At 35.9% G+C, this 21,708-nt stretch overlaps 1 protein-coding gene across 13 annotated transcripts in view; it reads left to right on the top strand.

Moving 5' to 3' along the window:
* Positions 1-3,050: 3,050 nt before the first annotated feature.
* The window catches only part of Galphaq (G protein alpha q subunit), a 44,446-nt gene continuing 25,788 nt past the window's right edge, over positions 3,051-21,708 (top strand). For all 13 annotated transcript variants that reach the window (XR_015547066.1, XR_015547062.1, XR_015547063.1 and 10 more), the window contains exon 1: positions 3,051-4,053. Coding sequence is in view for 5 of the 13 variants with exons in the window: in XM_087412281.1 (XP_087268407.1) it covers positions 3,936-4,053 (118 nt within the window). In the remaining 8 variants the exon portion in view is untranslated. The remainder of the gene's footprint in view (positions 4,054-21,708) is intronic.

Consider the following 21,708-nt stretch of genomic DNA (forward strand, 5'->3'; position numbering starts at 1 on the left):
TGTGAACATGAATGATCCATGTGTGTCATTTAAAGATTAATATTTTATATATTGATATATAACGCAGTTAGGAAAATAAAAATAGATAAATAAGATAAAAAATTGTCTACAATGGAAATAAAGATTCATTATAATGGGCGCGTAACTGATCATTTCTTTCTATCTCGTATTTTCTAATTTTTTTAAATATTTACTTGAAAAGTTGATGAAATTATCGTATCGTATCTCGAGTACCACAAATTTTTTTTATTATTTTTATTTTTGCAAAATTTATATCATATATCTAGCAAAAAAAACCGCAGCTTTTCACGAGCAAAAATAAAATAAAATTAATCAGTGAAATTGAAATAAGAAATGATTGCAAGCGCGACATGCCTCAAGCCTATACTTTTTATGTAGAATTTATTATAAGAGTTCATATATATATTATATTCTAGAAATCTGTCGATATGGGCTTCGTGAAGCCTCACATGCTAAACTTAATCTTCTCATCAAACAACAGTAACAGTTTTGTGTCATGCGTTTTTACTGATTCCTGCATGGAAAAACAACGCAGGTGATGAAATATAGGGAATCAATGTTACGCTACGGTAAATGTTAATTTAGATTTCTTTGCGCATTTTTTAACAGAACGGTACCTATTCAGTTCAAATATTAAATTGACAAATTTGTTAATAAAACTTCGAAGCGCATTTCAGCATTGCGGCTTCTTAATATAAAAATAATTGAATAAGTGAAGAGCATCAACCAATGAGATGGACCTACGAATCCTACGGTGGATAAGAAGAATTCAATTCGAAGATTTCGATTTGCATCGAACGGAAAGGAAACAGCAGAAAACGTCACTACGGAGAAAAAAAAACAATTTAAATAAAAGATAAAAACAAAAGGATTAAATCAAGATAAAAAGTAGAAATATTACTACAAAGCAAAAAATTGAGAAATTCAAGATTTTTTAAATTCTTACGGAAACACGAGAAAGTGTTATTAAAAAAATTCAAATATTTTAAGATGACATATTTTATTAATTCGTGTTAGATCGAAGAGTTCTCTTTTTAGGAGGCTATAAAATTATAGGACCGTATTTTCACCGCATCGACGACGGTCGATCGGTAAAGCAGGGAGCGCGATGATCGGTAAGACAGGCAGCGCCGCGCCGTTACGTTCTCCGTGTCTCCTCCCCGGCGGGTGGCGGCCGCACCTCCTCCTACTCGGCGATTGTCGGCGATTTTAATCTCGTTAGCGGACACGTGCGCGCCCCCCGCGCCCTACGGTGCTGGTGATACGCAGGCAGCTCAGCCACGAGTGAAACGGAGGAGCTGGCCGCAGGTGCCGTGTCGCGGGGCTTCACCAATCTGGTTTGGTCTAACAAGATTCACGGCTCGCGCTTCATAAAAGCTGCGCGCCGGACGGGCGCGGTGCGTGTCGCAAGGAGTTGCTCCGCTCGAAAGGTGTGGGCGCTCGTGCAGCAGCAGCAGCAGCAGCAGCAGCAGCAGCAGCAGCAGCAGCAGCCGCCGCCGCCGCCGCCACCAACAGCAGCAGCAGCAGCAGCAGCAGTAATATAGACAGAGAAAGAGTGATAGATAGGTAAAAGAGGGAGAAGATAGAGACCACCAAGTATCGCTGGAGGAAACTTCTCTCTCTCGCTCTTTCTCTCTCTCTCTCTCGCACGGCGACTCGACACGTCGTCACCGTCGTCGTCGTCGTCGCCGTCGCTGTCGTCGTTAACGTGACCACGCGCGTCGTCGTATGCCGCGCTCATCTCGTGATAATCCTCGTATCGTGTTCCCGTGTCATTCGGTGCGTCGGAGCAGCAACCGCAGTACCACCATCAGCAGCAGCAGCAGCAGCAGCAGCAGCAGCAGCAACAGCAGCGACAGCTTTTCGTGTGTACCACGGAGAGAGCGTGATAGAGGGAAAAGCGGAGCCGTGCGAGTGAGACAGAGGGAGCGAACGAGTGAGCGAGAGAGAGAGAGAGAAAAGTGAGTGAGTGAGAGAGGGTGGGAGGGAGGGAGGAGGGAGACGGAACGGAGCGCCGGTGGGTTACCACACCCAACACCGCGCGAGCCGAGCCGGGGAGCCGATCGCCGAACGTCGTCGCTGCGCCGCTCTCTCGAGAGCTCTCTCTGGCCGCGCCGTGCGTCTAGTACTACGCGGGTGAACGCGCGCCGACCATCCAGGACAATCCAGGACTTCGGTCATCCGGGTCGTGTCACCGGGTGCTTCCGTTAAGTGCGCCGAGTGTTTCATCCGCGCGCCGGGATAAGAACAGCGACACGGATAATAACCAAAGAGAGAGAGAGAGAGAGAGGAAGTGCAAAGAGGGAGTGAAGAAGTGCGCGGAGAGAGAGAGAGAGAGAGAGAGAAAGAGACGGAAGGAAGGAAGGAGCGAGTGAGAAAGGGACAGAGACGGACCTCGCCCTCTGCGAGGAAACATCCGTCGAGGTTACATCAACGTCGTGCCCGTCGGGAAAGGCGAAACGTGTGCGCTCCGGTGGGTACATGTGTGTTACTTGCGTACGTGCGTGAGCAATAGAGAGAAGGAGAGGAGAGCGCGCAGAGAGAAGTATATATTATATAGAGAAATATATATATATACATATATATATATAATACATAACGTGCACACACACGCACGCGCCACACATCCGTACACGCGCGCGCACACACACACACACCACACCAACACACACACACACACACACACACACACACACGCGGGAAGATTCGCGTAGTGCGCCTCGACGAACTCGCAGTTCGCACTCTGGGCGAAACGTGCGTGCGCGTGAGAGAGATACGAGGCCGTAACGGGTGAGAGGAAGACCGTGAGAAAGAAGGTGAGGGAAGAAAAAGAAGAAGAAGAAGAAGAAGAAGAGGAAGAAGACGAAAGAGCAGAGAAAGAAGCATTGAGCAACCGTGCGAAGCAGACAGCAGACAGCAGACGGAGTAGTCGGAGAACGACAGAGGCGGCGCGAGGGCTCGTGTGCGTGCGCGTAGACGCGCGTTGATGCGTCGCTGGCGTCGTCGAGCCCCGCCAGGAGCAGCGGCGCTGCGTAGACGCCGCCGTCGTTGAGGGGAAAACACGGGTGCGCCGCTGGGGACGTTCCCCCGTCGTCGTCGTATACGCTGCCGTCGCCGTCGCCGTCGCCGTCGTCGCCGTCGTCGTGGTGACCGTCGTGCCGGTGCAAGTGCCAGTGGTGGTAGTGGTGGTGGTGGTGGTGGTGGTGGTGGTGGCAGTGGTGGTGGTGAGTTGCCGCGAGTGAGTGAAACACCACCGTCATCGTCGTCGTCGTCGCCGCTACCGTCGACGTGACCGTCGTCGTCGTCGTCGCCGCCGCCGCCGGTGGTGGTAGTAGTAGTAGTAGTGATACCGGTACCGTCGCCGGTGGTATCCGTAGTAATAGTAGTAGTAACAACGGTAGTGGGAGGCAGCCTGGAGTGAGAGAGGCACGACCGGGACGAGAGAGACGGAGAGAGAAAGAGAGAGAGGAAGAGAGAAGGAAGAGACGGGGACCACGAGGACGGCGACGAGGCGTCATCGTCGTCGTCGTCGCTCGTTCGCCACCGTCGCCGCGGTGGCGAGATAACCTGGTTTTCCCGCTGAGGAACGATCGCCGACTTGAATCTTAACACGTACATTGGGAGCGCCGCGTGCGTAAAAGAGAGAAAGAGAGAAAGAGAGGAGCAGCAGCCGCAACGAAGGTCACCGCCGGTCGGCGAGCAGCGCTCGCTGTCACTGCGAATCGCTCATACACCCTCATCCTCCACTCTCCCTTCCTTCACGTTCGTCCACGACTTCCCCTATATTCCTGCCCCCTTGTCATCTCCTTTTCCTTCTCCTCCTCATCCTCCTCCTCCTCTTCCTCCTTCTCCTCTTCCTCCTTCTTCGCTGTCATCACCTCCTCCGTCAAAGGAGGATTCCGCTGTTCTGAGCCATGGCGTGCTGCCTGTCGGAAGAGGCGAAGGAACAGAAACGCATCAACCAGGAAATCGAACGGCAATTGCGGAGAGACAAGCGGGATGCCAGGCGAGAACTCAAGCTGCTCCTACTCGGTGAGTTTCGTCGTTTCTTCACAATAAGGTGGCATCGGAGCCGATAAAACGGTTCGAATGCTATAAAAATCACTCGCTCTCATCCCTATCATTTTTCTTTTTTCATCGAGGTAAACGGGGACGGATCGCGTGCAGCAGGTTACTCCAAAAATAGCGAAAATTGTAAACCCGGCGTTGAGACGCACGGGAGTGATTGCAGGTTACTCGGCTTAAACTTCTGTACCGTCGTCGTGTCGTTCGCCGGGGAAGGTAAGCGAGTAATTTGCCACTCGACTTGCCTCCCCACTATTCGCAGCATAAACCCGGCATTAGTCAGGAATATATGAACGCCGGTAAAAGCAGATCGAGCCGAGTGGTAAGTCGCTCGCTCGCTCGCTCGCTTTTCCTCCCTGAAAGAAATTAATGAAGGACTATAACGCTGTATGAACCCGGTAGGGAGATTAGTGTAGCGAGTAACAAGAGTTGCCGACTCACTGTTATTTTGATCGAGGCAAATAGCCTCCTTTCTTTTCTTTGTATGGAGATTTCTTCGTTTCGACACCGCCATTTCGAAACACTTGATTTCGGTGAGTATTGTATTACAGTAACTTAACTTACAAGAATAAGTCCACAGTGGATTCTACAGAGGACAGATTTTGGTCTCCTCCAGCATGATAACATCTTCCTACAGCGAAAACAAATTATGTCCGAATATGTTTTGATGAATAAACCTTGTAAGTATTATTTTTTAACACTAGCACTGACGATTTGGACCTTTCTCAAAACCACTATGAGTCACTTATTCCTATCATATTACTCTATCATGATTTTTGGAATTAATATACTGTTATTGATATTAAAGTATTGTAATTTCAAAGTCTATTTATATTATATAGTAACTATTTGTTAACGAAAATTAACTGGAAAAAATAGAATTATCGGATGTAAAAAATAATACAGCCGCAGTTCTAGTGTTAATGGATGAAAGAATCTCGCACCAATTATATAGAATCCCAATAAAATGAATTAATTTTCATGTAGGTATAATGTAACTTGTGATATGGCGAACAAAAGGTATCATTGACACAAAGTTTAATAAAGGATAGTTTTTGAGCTATGATGTATCAAAGATGTAAAACTTGTACTCATGCACAGAACATCTTTAAATACACCATAGCTTAAAAACTATCTATTATTAAGCGATTGTTGATCTTTTGTTCGCCATATTATAAGCTACATTTATGTGAAAATTAATTCATTTCATCAGGATTCAATTTTTTATGTAAAGTTAGTATGGGTTCCTTTCATATATTAACAAGTATTATATACGTGTACTATATATACCCATTCTTTCTACTATATAAAAAGCACTATTTACCTAATACCTATTCAACAAAACACTCAAACACGATATATTTTATTTTCTATGTGGATTCATCATTCTGATACTGGAGAAGATCAAAATCACTAGTGAAGAGTCCGTGTGTCCTCTTTTTGTTAGTTAGAATACTGGTTTCGCATTCAAAGTCAATAGGGAGGAAAGCCAGGTGGCAAAGGTAGTCAGAGATGATTATGGAACAAGTGGCTGAATAACGTGACTACTTGACTTGCCTCTCCTTTCACTGGCTTCGTGTAAATCTGGCATTAGCGTTACCATTATCGTTATAACAATCTGCGCCTGATCAAGAGTTTTATCAAATTCGGTGAAATCACTATATATACTAAGGATTTTATCTTTCTCTGTGTGAAATACGTAGCATAATTTATCTCCGTATCATATTTATTAATCAAATTTTCTATTGCTCCATATAGTCAATTTTCGATTATCACATTGATTTTTTTTTAAAAAGTCTTTTTTAAATGTTTTTTTAAATATAATAATAGATAATAGATAATGGATATATTTAAAAAATGTTGCATGGTGTTGATAGAATTCTTTTAGCAAGTTGCATGATTAATTCTCTCTCTCTCTTTCTCTCTCTCTCTCTTAATCAGAATTTAGGAAAACATCTTTTAACTCTTTTTTAATTCTTTTTCACATAAATTCATAAATAGTAAACAATTTATATTTTTGTGCAGATTTCGTTATATGCCTTGAAAACTCCTTTTCACGAAAAAGATGATTATACTAAAATATTTAAAAATTTCAGGTAGATACAAAGCTGAAAATAATTTTGTTGCCACAAAACTAAAAATTAGTGAAATTAGGGAATTGTTAGGGAAATCGGGGAAAAGTCAGAAAATTTTGCAAAATTTTCGAAAAAAAAAAAATTTTAGCTTTAAAGAAGTTTAATATACGTACATTATATCTGCACAGTTTTGGAATATTATCAACTTAACAATTAAAAATGTAAGCAGTTTTAGCAACATTAATAGTAATTTACATTACTATATGTTAAATTGATCTCTCAACAAAATATTTTACGGTTTTTAGATCAAGACAAAAATATAAAACATTTTTAATGTTATTGAAAATCAGGTAAAATTATGAAATTTTGTTTAGAAAAATTAAGGAAAAGTTATGAAATTTTAAAATGAGAAATTTGTGACAATTCTGATTAAAATAATTATGTAGGAAATTCAACATGAACAATGCAAAACATTTTGACATTCTAACAATCTAAAAGTTTAAACTTTTTGTATAATTATTTTTAGATTATTTGAGATAGTCCAACGAAATTATTTCCAGCTCTATATTTAATTAAACTTTTAGATACCTTAACCGTTTTTTTTTCGTATTTTGACAACAAAGAACAGTTTTGCACAGACTTAATTTTATTTTCACTTTTATATATTTTTAGTGGAAATCTTGCGAAAAACACTACAGAGAAAAGATGAAAAATTACGCATTGACAGAATGGTTAATAGATGTAAGCCGATAGTGATTTATGAAATTATCGAATGATGAAAATTCGTTGAACGGGCATGATAAGATCGCTTAAGCACAACTGTCAATTCTGTCGTCCGAGAGAATGACGATTATTAATTTTGTCATTGGCCGTTGCGAGATTACCCTGATTGACCCCTATGTACTCTTCTTTAGAAAGAGTCGCTCGCTCGTTTCATTCATGCGCGCCTCTCGCGAGCGGCCGCGGCCGCGGCCGCGTGCCGTCGACTCCGACGTCGACGCCGATGCTGACGCCGACGCCGACGCTGACGCTGACGCCGACGCCAACGCCGACGCCGGCGCCGGCGCCGCCCGGGAGGCGACGTCCGCGCGTCACGTACGTTTTCTCGTCCTATGCACGAGGTCGATCGGCGCGGCCGGCGTGCGCTTGACAGCTCTTTCTCGACCGGCCGCCGCTCCGCAGCAATACCGTTGCCTATATACATATACACGGTGTCTCCGAGCATTACCGCCTCCCTCCCCCAAATCGTAGTCGATGTCTTTTGCGCTAGAATTTCGTCTAACGACACTTTCCTACGCGCTAACGTCTTGATTTAGTTCTAATATTATACCATCAAAGTATTTATGGATATAAGAAAACATGATGTTGCAAAAAATTATGACATAGAGAAGATCGGGGCCGATTGTTAGTTTTTGATTAGTGATTTTTAGAAAAAAGTGGATGCCTGATTTTTAAATATTATATATTATAATATATATATACGTTAATATACCTACATTCTTTAGGTGTTAAAATATATTACTCGTGAATTCATCATATTGTAAAAATAAATTTTTAATTTGTTTTTGTACTGTTTCTATATGAAAAATGAAAAAACATATATATCTATATGAAATATGATATATTTGTAAGTATATTCTCTAAAAATTTGTTCTCTAAAGATATTAAAATTGTCACCTCTAACCTCGTCTCATTTTGGTCAATCTACTCCACATAGCCATTTTTAATAAAAGAGATTATATTTATAAACTTTGTCAAGATAATGATTAATTAATTGTAGCAAAGATTTTCTAAGACATGTTATTTTCCATGAATACAGGGATATCGCGATTAACAATGCCAAAGACTTATCTGACAACAAAATAAGTGATAAGAAAAATTTACTCATCAATTTCATTTTCTTATACAATGCTTGTGGTGTAAATCATTTTACATAACAAATTAATATTGTATCATCAATCTACAGTAAAAAAAAAAGAAATTTTTCTGCTATGTCCTGTTTGAATTATAAGCATCTTGACAATCAATTTCGTACGACAACCCCGGTTTCCCTTACTAAAATCTGTTTGAGTATTCTATATAATTATTTCGATAATCCAACAATTCAATTTCTATCAATGTAGATTAAAGCCTATGACACATGATCTATATTTTTCTGCTGAATTGCTTGCGTTTCAATAAATTACTATAAGAACTGCATTTTGTGTAGTGCAATTCTAATTTATTAAAACGCAAGCAATTCACAGGAAAAATATAAGTGAGAAAAATACATCAATACGTGCCGCTGACTTAACTTTAATTCTGGTTTAACTTATGGTAAATTCAGTATTTATATTACACTCGATTAGAACACATTAAAGACTACTTTTTATATAAAATATTTATCTAAATATAATGGCATACCTAATATAATAAACTTTTTAATCAACAATTAATTAATACACACACACATATATATATATATATATATATATATATATATATATTCTGTTGAATAATGTGACAATATTAATAATAGATATTTAATTGTTTAAATTGTTTAAAATATTCACATACTTTTATATTAACTTTGCTAATTTTTTGTATAGCTTTAGTGTGCACTAATATGATTGATGCAAGTGAAATAGAATTTGTTTATAATACTTTTTCTAGTTTTAAGAATTAGAAAAAAATAGACATACTCAAATCGAGATGAATTTTAATTAATTTGTGATTTATTATAGATTTCGCTTCATTTAACTTAATGATAGTATAAAAATTTTTTTAGCTATGATTAATTAATTATTAAGCTCATGGTTTTATAGTAGTAACTTTAAAAGTTACTTACAAAATCATCAGTTTAGTAATTAATTATAACGAGAAAAATTTTTACAATTTTCATTAGGTAACCATAAGTTTAACCACAAGTTAACCGAAAAATGAAATTAAATGAATTAACCCTTTCAAACTTATAATTGGGATTATATCAAAGAAATTTTTTTTTAATTCAATTTATGAACACTTTAATAAATAATTCGTACTAAACAATTTTTTTTGGACAAACTTTTATCTATTTTTCAACATATACATTATTATGTACATTAGATCTCAGATGATGTCAATAAAATGAAATAATTTCAACAGATGATATTTTCAAATTTGACGTACATTTTAATGTACGCAGAATCTGAAGGGGTTAAAAACCTGGGCTTTAATCTGCAGAAGTAGAAATAAACGAACTAGACAGATCAAGTTTGTTATTCGTACGATCCACGTAAATATGAAAACGTATTTAAAATAAGTCGTTGCAAGTCATTGCATTTTAGATCAGAAAATCCTAAATGTAGATCTTAATCTTTATAATTAACCGGTAAATATATATTTGATGAATTAGATAAGCTTGTTATTAAACATATTAAGATATTTGCAGGATTTATTTGGAATAAACAAGTAATTTATAAAAGCCACCCCCTCGCCTCCCCCATTTGAATATCTAATATGTAAACTTTTATCTTTGCACCGCGGATCGGTAACACGAGCGCCAACTTAGAACCCTTTTGTGTTACGCCGACTGCGTATCAAATTCGCCTTGCTAACGATCTGATGAGGAGTCGTCGCTCGTTAAACGTATTGTTTTCCCTGGGATGCTCTTTGTGGTTTCGTGATTCACGCGAGCGCCGCGTGTGCATATTTACCCACCTATTCCGCGAAACGAAACACTAGCTGGGCGTGCTCTCGCGACGTTCTCTTATCAAATTTATCATCTCAATCGCATGGAAGATCATATGAATCCTTTTCTCGAGGTACAAACCAGTTGCAATTATAGACTTTGCTCTTCCTGACTTGCATTTCGCGTGTTTGTAGATTGAATGCTCATGTTTCAATATAATTTTAATCAAGTTATATAAATTTCTGCTTTTCCTGCACATATATATTTATTTAAAAATGACAGTGTCTTGAAATAAAGACGTATCTACAGAATATTCGATGAAATCGATTCGAGCAGGATAGAAGATCGATAGTAATATCTTATCTATATTTCTTTCGTCTGAAATTGCATACCTAATAGATACCTGAATATCTTTTCTCCTCAAAATTAGATATTTTTATACTGTAATTTGCGCAGAACTTCATTGCAAACATTCTTATATATTTTTTTACATTATTGAAAGGACTTTGTATAATTTATTCATATTTAGATGTCTTTATAACTTAATAAATAAAAATCAAATCTAACCAACTTAAATGAAAACCAAAAGTAGTGAAGCCACGAGAATGGAAATCTCGCACAGGGAAATGCGAGTCTCGGTGCGCCTGGTGCTCAATTTTATTCCGCCTCGCCTGTATCTAATAAATCTTAGCACTCGTGGACACTCACAAGTGCATCCCTCCTTCGGTCGCCGCAAACTCGAACTGCTCGAACCCGAGCCGAGCCTCGTCGCTCGTCCTTCCCTTCCTTTCCTTCCACTGCCCCACAAAGGAAAAGGGTGCAGGGTGCCTCAAATTTTCATACCTCCCTCACGTAGCACCACTATCTTTCCGCGTATCGGACATCCGGTGATTCGTGCTCGCGTATGATCGCATAAATGAAAAGAAATAAGTTTACGAGACTCACAATCAGTTATTGGAATCGTTCGTGATTTAATAAATCTTGGTTTCCGCTCGGTCAACCCCCAACAGTTTCCCCATTCTTCTCTTTGACGTAAAATCAAATTCAAGAGCCTTGACGCTCCACCGTCCCCTCAAAATCCAGGACGTGACAACTGCATCAATCAAATTTTTGTCAAAATATTATACTAGTTTGCGCACGTTGTAGACACGTCAAATTTTGTTGTAATTGTTGTAAAAAAAAATAATATCGCTGAATCTTTGCTTGATACTAATTGCAATTCTTACGAATCGCTTTTATATATAGCCGAATTAACTACTGCCTGCATTACTCATCTGTTGATTAATTCTATAATCGTCCAATCATCACCTCATTATCGATAATCATTACTACTTATTATATCCGTGCTTTTATCTAATCGTGGATTTTCTCGGCGATAATGACTCATGAAATGAAAAATTGTCACCTTGATGTTTATCGTTGTTTTGTGCTCTTATCTGACATCCGCTTTCGAAATTAATAGACTTTCGAATTTAATAGACTTGGCGCGGAAATGCACCGGTGCGGAAGAGCAACTGCTAATCGTCGTTGTCATCATTGGACACGTTTCAACGAGTCGTTCGTATATAAGGTGTCTTGGAAAATACTCAACTATATTTTGAATAATATATACTCTGAAAACTTGCGATTAATTTTGGCTCAGAAAATACTTTTGCGAATATTAATCATCTATATTCTATTGCAATTTTTCGAGAATTTTATATAAAGTTGACAATTAAGGCTCAAATAATTCTTTAATAAAGGGTCAAATGAAAATAAAATATACATACATTAATATCAAATATATGTTATATTTAAGTAATTTTATATACGTAGGTAGTTTAATAAGTCTGTAACTTTTTAAAAAAAAATTATATTGAAAAATAAGTCGAATTTTTTTTGTTTAAAAAAAATAAGAAGTCATTGATTTATGAAACTGTCTACATATAATTTTATATTTATACACAGTAATATTTGTGTTAAATTTAACCTATTTCACATTTCACCCAAACGGTCCATTCAAATTTTTGTATTATTTTAACATAAGATGAATATATTAGAAAGCAACACAAATATGTAAAAAATTAACATATTTATAATGTTAAATTTAACTGAAATGAAGATCCTGTTTTTACATTTTTAATTTAGACGATGCCTCTGTGATATTTATAATAACATATGCAATATATAGATTTAACAAATATTTACTATTTCAAAAAGAAAATAAGACAAAATATCTGTACTTTTTTACATATAAAATATGTAACTAGTTGTACAGATTATATTTCTTCAATAAAATTAACATTTATAATATATTAAATCAACATACACATTTTAATTCATTTATTCTTAGAATTTATGTTTTAAAACTACATTATTTTTATATTATTTATTTACTTATCTATATATAAATTGTGTTATTTTAACACTGAGAAATGTTAAATTTTAATTGAACACAAAATATTCAAATAATACAATTATATTATGTTAAATTAAAACTCGGATATGTTAAAAATTCAACACAAAATTTTTTTAACAAGGATTTGAATGAACCGTTCGGGACATGTTTATCTAATCGGACACCGTTTCTAACAAAAATACAAAATGTTTTTTAATTTATATATTTATATTAATTTTCGTAATAAATTGATGATTCGGTATATTGAGGCTTTTGCTGTCTGACTCACGCATCTGGCTTTCGCCAGAAATAATATGCCGTTGTAAATTATCACGAATTAATGCAATCCGGACATTCGTGCGATTCATTCCTAAGATTCGTGCTCGCGCTTATCAAATCCAATTTCGGAAATAAAGGGTTCAATTAATGTAGCGCCGCCGGGCAGTCGTCGATCCAGCCCTTCCTCGCGCCCCGCCAAGTTCCGAGTTGTCGAATTGCGGAGACGGGCCTGTCGACTCGGCGAAATTGTAAATCGCGAACCTGCAGCTGCGATTCAATTTCTACGATAGCTCGCGGCTACACTGTATATACACGTACGCACACACGCATATTTGCGCTGCTTGGCAGCGTAACAATTCGCGAGTTTGGAGGAACAATTCGCGCGATCCCAGTCGCAGTATCGCGTTTCGTTGGTTATCGAGAGCGCATTCGCTCTTTCTTGTGGAATCCGTTAAATGATACAGCCCGATCGCAGGATACGTGATCCTGCGACGAGTCCCTTGTCACCGAACGATTACGAGTGATTGCCAGTTCGTGACTTTACAAGAATTTGTGACATAAAGTACCAAGATAGTTTTATTACTACGTTAATTAAACATTTTTTCTCAAGAATCATATAATTCGCCAGATATTTGTCTGTCTTTATCTCAAAAGCTTTGTTTTAATTTACTTTTATCTTCTGGCTCAAAACTTTCGCAAATAGTGAAAGTATTTTTAAATTGATGCTCATTGGAAACGAGTGAAATATTGTCTGTATATTAAAAATGTATACGTTGTACTAACTTTTTTCAAATAATATATATGAAATATTTATCTTCTATTTAAATCTAAGATGAAAATTTTTTATATAAAACCGGCGAAACATAAAGATAATTTTGATTTAATATAAAAAGTGAAAGTTTCGTCATGTGTGTGCATTAACGTATAAAAACACAATTTAATATAATCAAGATTGTGTTTTTTATTTAATTTTAAATAAATTTAATTTAATTTAATGAATTTAAATTTTTAATGAATGCCTGCCACAAACATCTCTTACTAAATGATAATTAAAATATTCTCGCAATATTTTCTCGAACAGGTTTTCATGTCAGAATTAAATATAAGAACTACTCTCCTAAGATAGTTATGAATCATCCTGCATGTAAACATGTAGTCACAAACCGGTTTAAGAGAATTCTGTAATTAGAGCAGAATTTTTTTGATCGAAGCAAATCGATATAGAATTTTATAGCCTTTATTTGGCCAATCCGTGAGAGTTTCGTCATAAGTATGACTTCAATCTATTACGCCATCCTCGTTTCTCAAATAATCCCCGTAGACTTTCCATGTTTGTCTTTTCGTTATCGAAGTAACGGAGAAATCGCAGAAAGAAGTACCGCGAGTATATATTAGACTCTCTCGGACTCTGTTCTTCCGGTCGCAGAGACGTGAGTGGCGTGATAAGTGAGGCACGATTCTCTCATAAAAGCATTTCCTCTTAAGAGCTCCAGTTGTCGCCAATTAAGTTCTCGATCTTCTACAGCTATCGTGTCCTTTTGCATCTTATACGCAGATTATTGTATACTTTTAAGATTAATTTGGGAAATTTGGGGGGATTATTAATATTTCGGATTGCGTTGAAAGCCGACAACCATATCGACACGTAATTATCATCTCTGAAATTAATTCATTTATTTGAAAATATATATTAGTTCAACATCTCAACACTCAGACCGTAGTGGCGCTTCGGATTTAAAATTAATGTTATTTAACAAAACGGTCTTGTTTCCTATCTTATTATTGTACTTAACTTTATTTTTTACTGCAATCTGTTTTTTTTTATTCGATATAACAAATCCGGTTCATTGTTATTATTATAAAATCTCAAAATATTGACGCCGAATTTTTGGTTCCATTCTCTCTGCCTTTCTTATACCGGTTTTTACCGATGTATATAATTTAATTTTAATTTTGATTCAATTACACTGAAAGAGCAGTTTTGCCGGAGCATCAAAACAATTAAATAAGATATTGGTTGCTAAAATATCGAAATATTTTGCAGCATTGCTCATCATGCAAATTCTTGCAAAATTATTTTCAGATCTGTACCTAGCCAAATAAGTTCTTCAGCAAAATTGCTCTTTCAGTATAACTTTTCATCTTTTTCTAGTTCTAAGAATTAGAGAAAGATGAAGAGTAAGTTAAACTAAGATTAGTTAAAGCGACTTGGTTGCACCAAGCATTGCTATTACATATTGAAGTCATCCTACGCAGGATTGATAAAAATATGTGTTTAATTTAAATATAAAAAAGGATTAAATCATGAAATCCTCAATACATTTTATTATGCTATTAAGTAAAATCTGTATTTTATAATTTGAAATATTTGCATTTTATTTTTACACAGATTAAATCAGTGTACAACGGCTTTAATATGCATTAGTGCGCATTTGTGCATCCAACCGAATTCGCTAATAATCTGCATTGGTAAAAACGGGCATTAGAAAGCTGAAAGTCGCTTAAGCGATAAGGCAGTCGCTTAAGCTGCGAAATTTGCAAGGGCAGATAGATCTTTGGACGATATGGAAATACCTCCGGAGTAAATTCGCCGATAATTCCACCGTATAGTATCAAGTCGGCTGTCGCCGGTCGTCCGAGTATTATTAGCGCGCTCGTAAACAGCAGCCCCGGAAGTAGTGACATTAAAGATTGCGGTCGCTTCCGTAGCCGCGTGCGAGCCGGAAGCGTAATCCGCCGGATCTGTTACTATTGTGTTAACCTTTTGTCGAACAATGTGAATGATTGTGAGCTGAATGGCCATTAATTAGTACGATGTAAACAAGCTACACGCTATAAGAGAAACCGGTACGATGCTCGATATGAACAACCATAATTTTGTCGATGTATGAATTATCAAAATTATGTTTTTTTTTTTAATTTATTAATTGTGTTTTTAATTAAAATTTCGTTTTTAACGTTTTCTGATTAAAGTAACATTTTTTATTTTGGTTATTCACATATATATATATATCAATAAAGTTATGGTTGTTCATACGAAACGTTTCTTTTAATGCGTTTGCCTAGATTTCTTTCCTCGAGGTGTCAATGAAAAGATATATGTGTTGTCCTGACACGTGAAATTAGTGCGAGAAAAAACGCGATACGCGTCTCTGCAACACGCTCCGTTTCTTTACAATTAGAATGGATTTTCTTCGAACGTTTGAGATAATAAGATTTAGTAACTCTTAATGACAATAATGAATATTGTTATTTTGTCGTTGCACAGTTTTTTATATGAGAAGGAAGATTTTGCTAAAAATTTAGCTAGATACAGATCTGAAAGTAATTTTGTTGGACCATCAAAATACTTATATACAGGGTGGGCCATCTATTGGTACGTTTTTAAAAATGCGATCAAATGAGCATACATTGATATTTTTTATTAATTTTTTTTTGTTGTGAAGCTAAAAGTATCCGCGTCAAGAATGAAAAACGATTTCGTTCATGTGGCTCCCTCTACTGGCCTTACAGTATGCCATTCGGTCACCCCAATTATTAATGACATTTTGGACTACCTCGGCGCCAATTTCACTCAAAACAGTCGTAATATAATGTCATCCACTAACATCCCTTTCTCACGAACTTTCCTCACCAATTTGCGTATAGCTCCTTCGATGGGTGCTCTATCACGACCCATATTTCTTTTCAAAATTCGTACAGTTTCGGCGACACAGCACTGACTTTGAAAATAAGTTTTTAAAATTTCAAAACGCTCTTCAAGAGAAAACATGTTGTTTCGTGCCGCGGACGGTATGACTAATAAACTGTCAAAATTTCGGGTCTGTAGCTCGTTCGGTGTTGCCATATGACGAAATTCAAAAACGTACCAATAGATGGCCCACCCTGTAGAAAGCTTGAACTTGTTGCTAAAATGTCAAAGCTTTTTGAAGCATTGTTCATGCTTTAGATAATTATGTAACTATTTTGATAGTCCAATAGTTACTTCTAGATCTAGCTAAGTTTTTAGATACTTTAGCGGAACCTGCACAATGGCAATATAACGGTATACTGTTATTAAAAATTACAGACTAGAGGCCTAAAAGTTGTGATGTGTACCGGGTACAAAAAATGCTTGAAAAAATAAAATGTATTTTTTCATAAATTTGAGAAAGGAATAACGTACATGTGTGAAATATTTTATTATGTTGATAAATTTTATCGTTATCTCGTGAACAACATATTGAATTGCAATAATTTGTACTTTAGGAAAGTTCTGTCGCGCGTCGTTGTATAGAAACTAAAATTAGGCTCTTATAAATAAGTCGATCATGAAATCGATTCGTTATTTTTAATCCGTGAGCGTTAAGCCGCGAAGGCCTTCAGTGAGGTAAATAACTCCATAATTAAGTCTACCAATCCATTTAAATCTTTTCTAAGAAAAAATCAACTCCGTGTTCTTAAAAAATTACGTCCTTACTACACCCGACATTCATTATACCTCACAAAGATGCATCATATTATTGATATAATACACATTATAATACCTCTCATTTTTTAATAATTTGTATATCTAGGGATATATTAATTTGTAAATATGCTCTCTACTTTTTGCTTTTATATTTCAAATTTTTCTACAAATAGCAGTTTAATTTTGCTATTGGATTCCGTTCCAATCGTTACATCGTTACAATAAAATCGTAACTCGATTTTCTTTACAATCGAACGACAACTTTTCTCGAATATTGACAATCGCAATTCTTTTTTATTTTAAATTTTTAAACATATTATGTAATATTTCAATATTTGTTATTATAAACAAATATTGAAATAATTATTAATTAATAACAATTGGGTTAGAATTAAAGCATTAAAGTTGTTTACAAAACTGTGGGGGATATTATATAAAAAAATGATATTAGTAACGATATTGTAAATATGAAATGGAGATCATCATTTTTAGGCAATTTGCGTGAGCAATAACTAAAATTAAGCCCTTATAAATAAGCCTATCATAAAATCGATTTGTTATTTTTTAATCCGTGTGCATTAGCCCGCGAAGGTCCTTGCCGAGATATTTTCCGCGCGACGCTATTTTTGCAGTGCGTTTGACACATCATGCAGGATTGCTGCAAGTCTGGAAAACCGTGAAAACCGGGAAAAGTCGGCAAGAAGTTAAAATTGATCAGGGAAATACCAAGAAGGACCGGGAAACCGGCAAACATTTATTCTCTGGAATTCCTTTTCGTGATAAATAAAAAAAACCAGATAAAAAACTCGTTTATTAATAATTTTAACGATATTATGTAAGTGGTATCATTTCAGCGAACGTTTTAGAAGACTACATACGTAGTATATAAATTCACACAGAATTATACAAGCACTTAAGATCCAACTAGACCGTTTAAGGCATAATTTCTATAGATATTATGTAAGCTGTCATTAAGAATTTGTTCACGAAAAAATACGGCAGACGAAAACTGTGAATTATAAAATAAATATAACAAAATAGAATATTTTTATCTTTATTACAACGCACCATGTAACAAAGTAAAAACATTGATAGACGAAAGAAATATAAGGTTACAGCACACCCAAATAACAAGACACCAGCAAAATTGCACAAGCCTGTAACAGAAACGAATGTCACGCGAAATAAGTAAATAGGGCAGAAATACACGCAAAACGTACAAAGAAACCAGGAACGTACAAAGAAACTTCCATATATGTATTAGGTGCGCAACTAAGTTCTCGCTGTTATTTTTATGCATTTTCATCAAAATAACAGCGAGAACTTAGTTGCGCACCTAATAAATAAAAAAAATAGAGAGATATATGTGATAAAAAAATGCTAGCAGATGGTAATGGAGTTGCTTTCTTTTGCGTGTGTATCGGTCTTTATTTTCGTTGTATTTACTCAGTTTGCTTCGCCTTCTTTCCTGATGCTAACAAATGCGATTGCTTTTATATACGTGTTATATCATAATCAGGTGAGTAACGACAAGTAATGAATCTTATCGCGTATTGTCGTTTAACGGGATGCAATCAATTTAGTCGGCTGGTGGTAGGAAGGAGAACGTTGTTCCACGATGTGTTCTGATAATCTTTAATTATCTTCATTGGCAAGTTGCAGCAAATTTACGCGCGTTCGATATATCGGGAGCATCTGCATACTCTCCGTACCGATTCTGCAAGTATAGCATACATATATGCATATTTGCGTCCATATGGATGCTTCCGTAGCTCGTGTCGTTCGATCGAGCGGAATATTACGTTAATCCCAATTTCGAATATTCCGTCTATTTCGCACTAAATGGCGAACTAGTGGCGCTAACTCACTGTCGCGACAATCGCAAGACATCGATATTTAGTTTGGTCGAATTTATAATTCTGCTAATTACAATAATCGCGTTGAAATCAGAAATTCACAAATGAAATCGTGTTGTATCTATTTTACACATTTGTATACAGGATGTATTTTTACGTATTATCATTCTATAGAGTATCATTCTTTTACCGAGTGACTTATTACAGACATTTTAACGAATTTCGAATCGATTTCTTTTTAGCAAATATATCAGACAATCACTTATTGTAGTTTTGGAATTTTTTAATATTTTTTTATCCGAGTTAACACGCACAAATTAAAGATTTATTTTATCAGTGTTTATTAAACAATTTACTTCAAAGGAAAAAGTTTATTAAAGATTATTATTTGTTTTTTCTAAAGCTTATATAGTTTATGAAAAGTTGTTTATTTTTAATCGCTTATATAGCTCAAAAATGAAATCACTTGATATTTTAATATTATAGGCTCTTCTTTGTCCAATTTTATTTAATATAAAATACAGTGACTTTATCGCGTCACCTTTTAATCATAAAATGAAGAATCTAAGAGTTCATGTTAGGCCGCAATCATATATTATATGTACTAGTACTGGTATATATAAAAGTTATATTTTTATCCATTTTTATTCACGGCTTACACATCGCTATTGCACCCCACGACTCATGTAAGAATACTTATGATACTTTGAACTATCGAAGTATCGATATTTTACCTTCGATATTAGCCAACGCACATTAGCCGTATCTATGCCTTTTTGGACACGTGCGTTTCATAGGAAGTTCGTTCTCTCTCTCTCTCTCTCTCTCTCTCTCTCTCTCTCTCGCTCTCTCTCTCTCTTCCGTTTCTCACTTTTTCTGCTCGTTTCAAGATTCCGGCACTGGTTCTATAAATAATCCCCACATATAATGTTACGCTCCGAATAAAAGCCGCCAAATTATTCCACGTGTACGTGGCGAACAATCGCCACGCTAACGATCAACAAATATACGCGAGTTTCCTCTCCTATTCGCGGTGGGCGATAAACACAGATAAGCCGATAAAAAGCTCCGTGAGCTCCTCAGGCCGTGAGCGGGTTTAAAAATAGAGCTCATTGAATCGGTGAAACACCGTCGCTGATTGCGCAATCACGCGATCACTGAAAACACGCGGTCGTTAATCGCGCATTAATCGCTTTTATACAGACGGGATCGCGTAAACATCGAAATGCGTCGAAATACGTGCGTGACTCTGCGCAGAGTGCAACTCCACGACTCGTCGATGTTTCAACCATGTATACATTATATCCAAAAATATTGGAAAATATATATGAAGATAAAAGTTATACAGGTCATCCCAAAATTAACATGAAAACAGAGACAGTACGCGGTTTCATTTTTTTTTTATTAATATCAGAGTCATTTTTTATATCTAGCAAAAATACGAGGCTGTTGCTTTTCAGTATATTAATTTTGACATTTTTAGTATAATAATTTTAATTTTGTTAAGGTAAATCTTCTTCTTATTGGATAAATGAAGAATAATATATTTATTTATTTATATCTATTTTATTTATAAAAAATATTTTTTAAATAATATCTTGTCGCTCAAAGAGAACATACATATATTAGTACCTTCACATATTTGAGATGATTAATGAAAGCAGAACTTCCAATTTTTTACAAGATATTCGAGCTCCCATTTTCCAGTTTTGAAACATCCTGTATAATTTCAGAAAAATTTGCTGACAATTGGCAATATTTTACGTCATCTCTCACAAGCGGGATAAAAACAAAAAATACAATTTAACATGAAAGAGAGAAAGAAAATAAAATTGCTTTTTATATAAAAATATTTTCTGCACAACGAAAATAAATCTTATTTATGGATAAAAATTCCATAAATGTACAATGCGCGCTATAATATCAAATACGACAGATATTAACAACTGGCAATAATTTTTAACATGAAAGAAAGCGTTGGACTGTGATTTATTATGTTTTTTGTATATAATTTTCTTGTTTATATCACGCACGTTCATCGCCGTCATTATTACAAATTTATGGAAACAATTGGCAATAATACTTCTCTTTCTCCTTGCTTAAAATGACCGCTATTGTCATCTTCGAAAGTATTGACCTTTTCTTTGAACACTTTGCATAACCTCTTAAATGGCGGAAGGATTATATAATAATAAATCTACGATTTTTTTTAAAGAAAATTATGCGTATTACAAATAGCAAGTGACTACAGAAAAATTAAACAGTATCGGTCATATAATTCCGATCCCACTATTGAAATTAATTTTAGCAGCGGAAATGTGATTTCAATTACCGTTTTCATCTGCGTGATTCAATCCTGCAGTATCAATGCGTATTTGTGAAACTTTATGCGAGTCGTTTAGTCAAAAACTTATTAAACATTTTATAAAAAAGATTTTGCTCCAATTGTTTTAAGAATATGTCTCAAAAATATACATACAGGTCATCCCAAAATTGACGAGAAAATAGTATAATATATAGTATTTTTTCTTTTATTAACATCAGAGTCATTTTTTATATCTAGTGAAAAATATGAGGCTATCATTTTTCATTATCAGTATATCAATTTTCATTCTATTAATTTTATATTATAGATCATGTTACAGAAATAGTATACGGAAATTGTGCGCGTTACAAAGCACGCAACTACAGAAAGTGTTAAACGGTCGATAATATTCCAGTTCCACCAATGAAATTACTTAATTTTAGCATAACAGCGGAAATGTGATTTGAATTATTGTTTTCATCTGCGCACGATGTAATTCAGTATCAATGTGGATATGTGAAACTTTGTACGAGTCGTTGAGCTAAAAATTTATTCAACATTTCACCCCAATTGCTTTGAAGATATGTCATAAAGAATAAGATTATTCTATTATAGGACTTTTCATAGAAAT

This window comes from Acromyrmex echinatior, chromosome 13 (assembly GCF_024713525.1).
Source record: "Acromyrmex echinatior isolate Ae372 chromosome 13, ASM2471352v2, whole genome shotgun sequence".
In the NCBI taxonomy this organism is placed as follows: Eukaryota; Metazoa; Arthropoda; class Insecta; order Hymenoptera; family Formicidae; genus Acromyrmex; species Acromyrmex echinatior.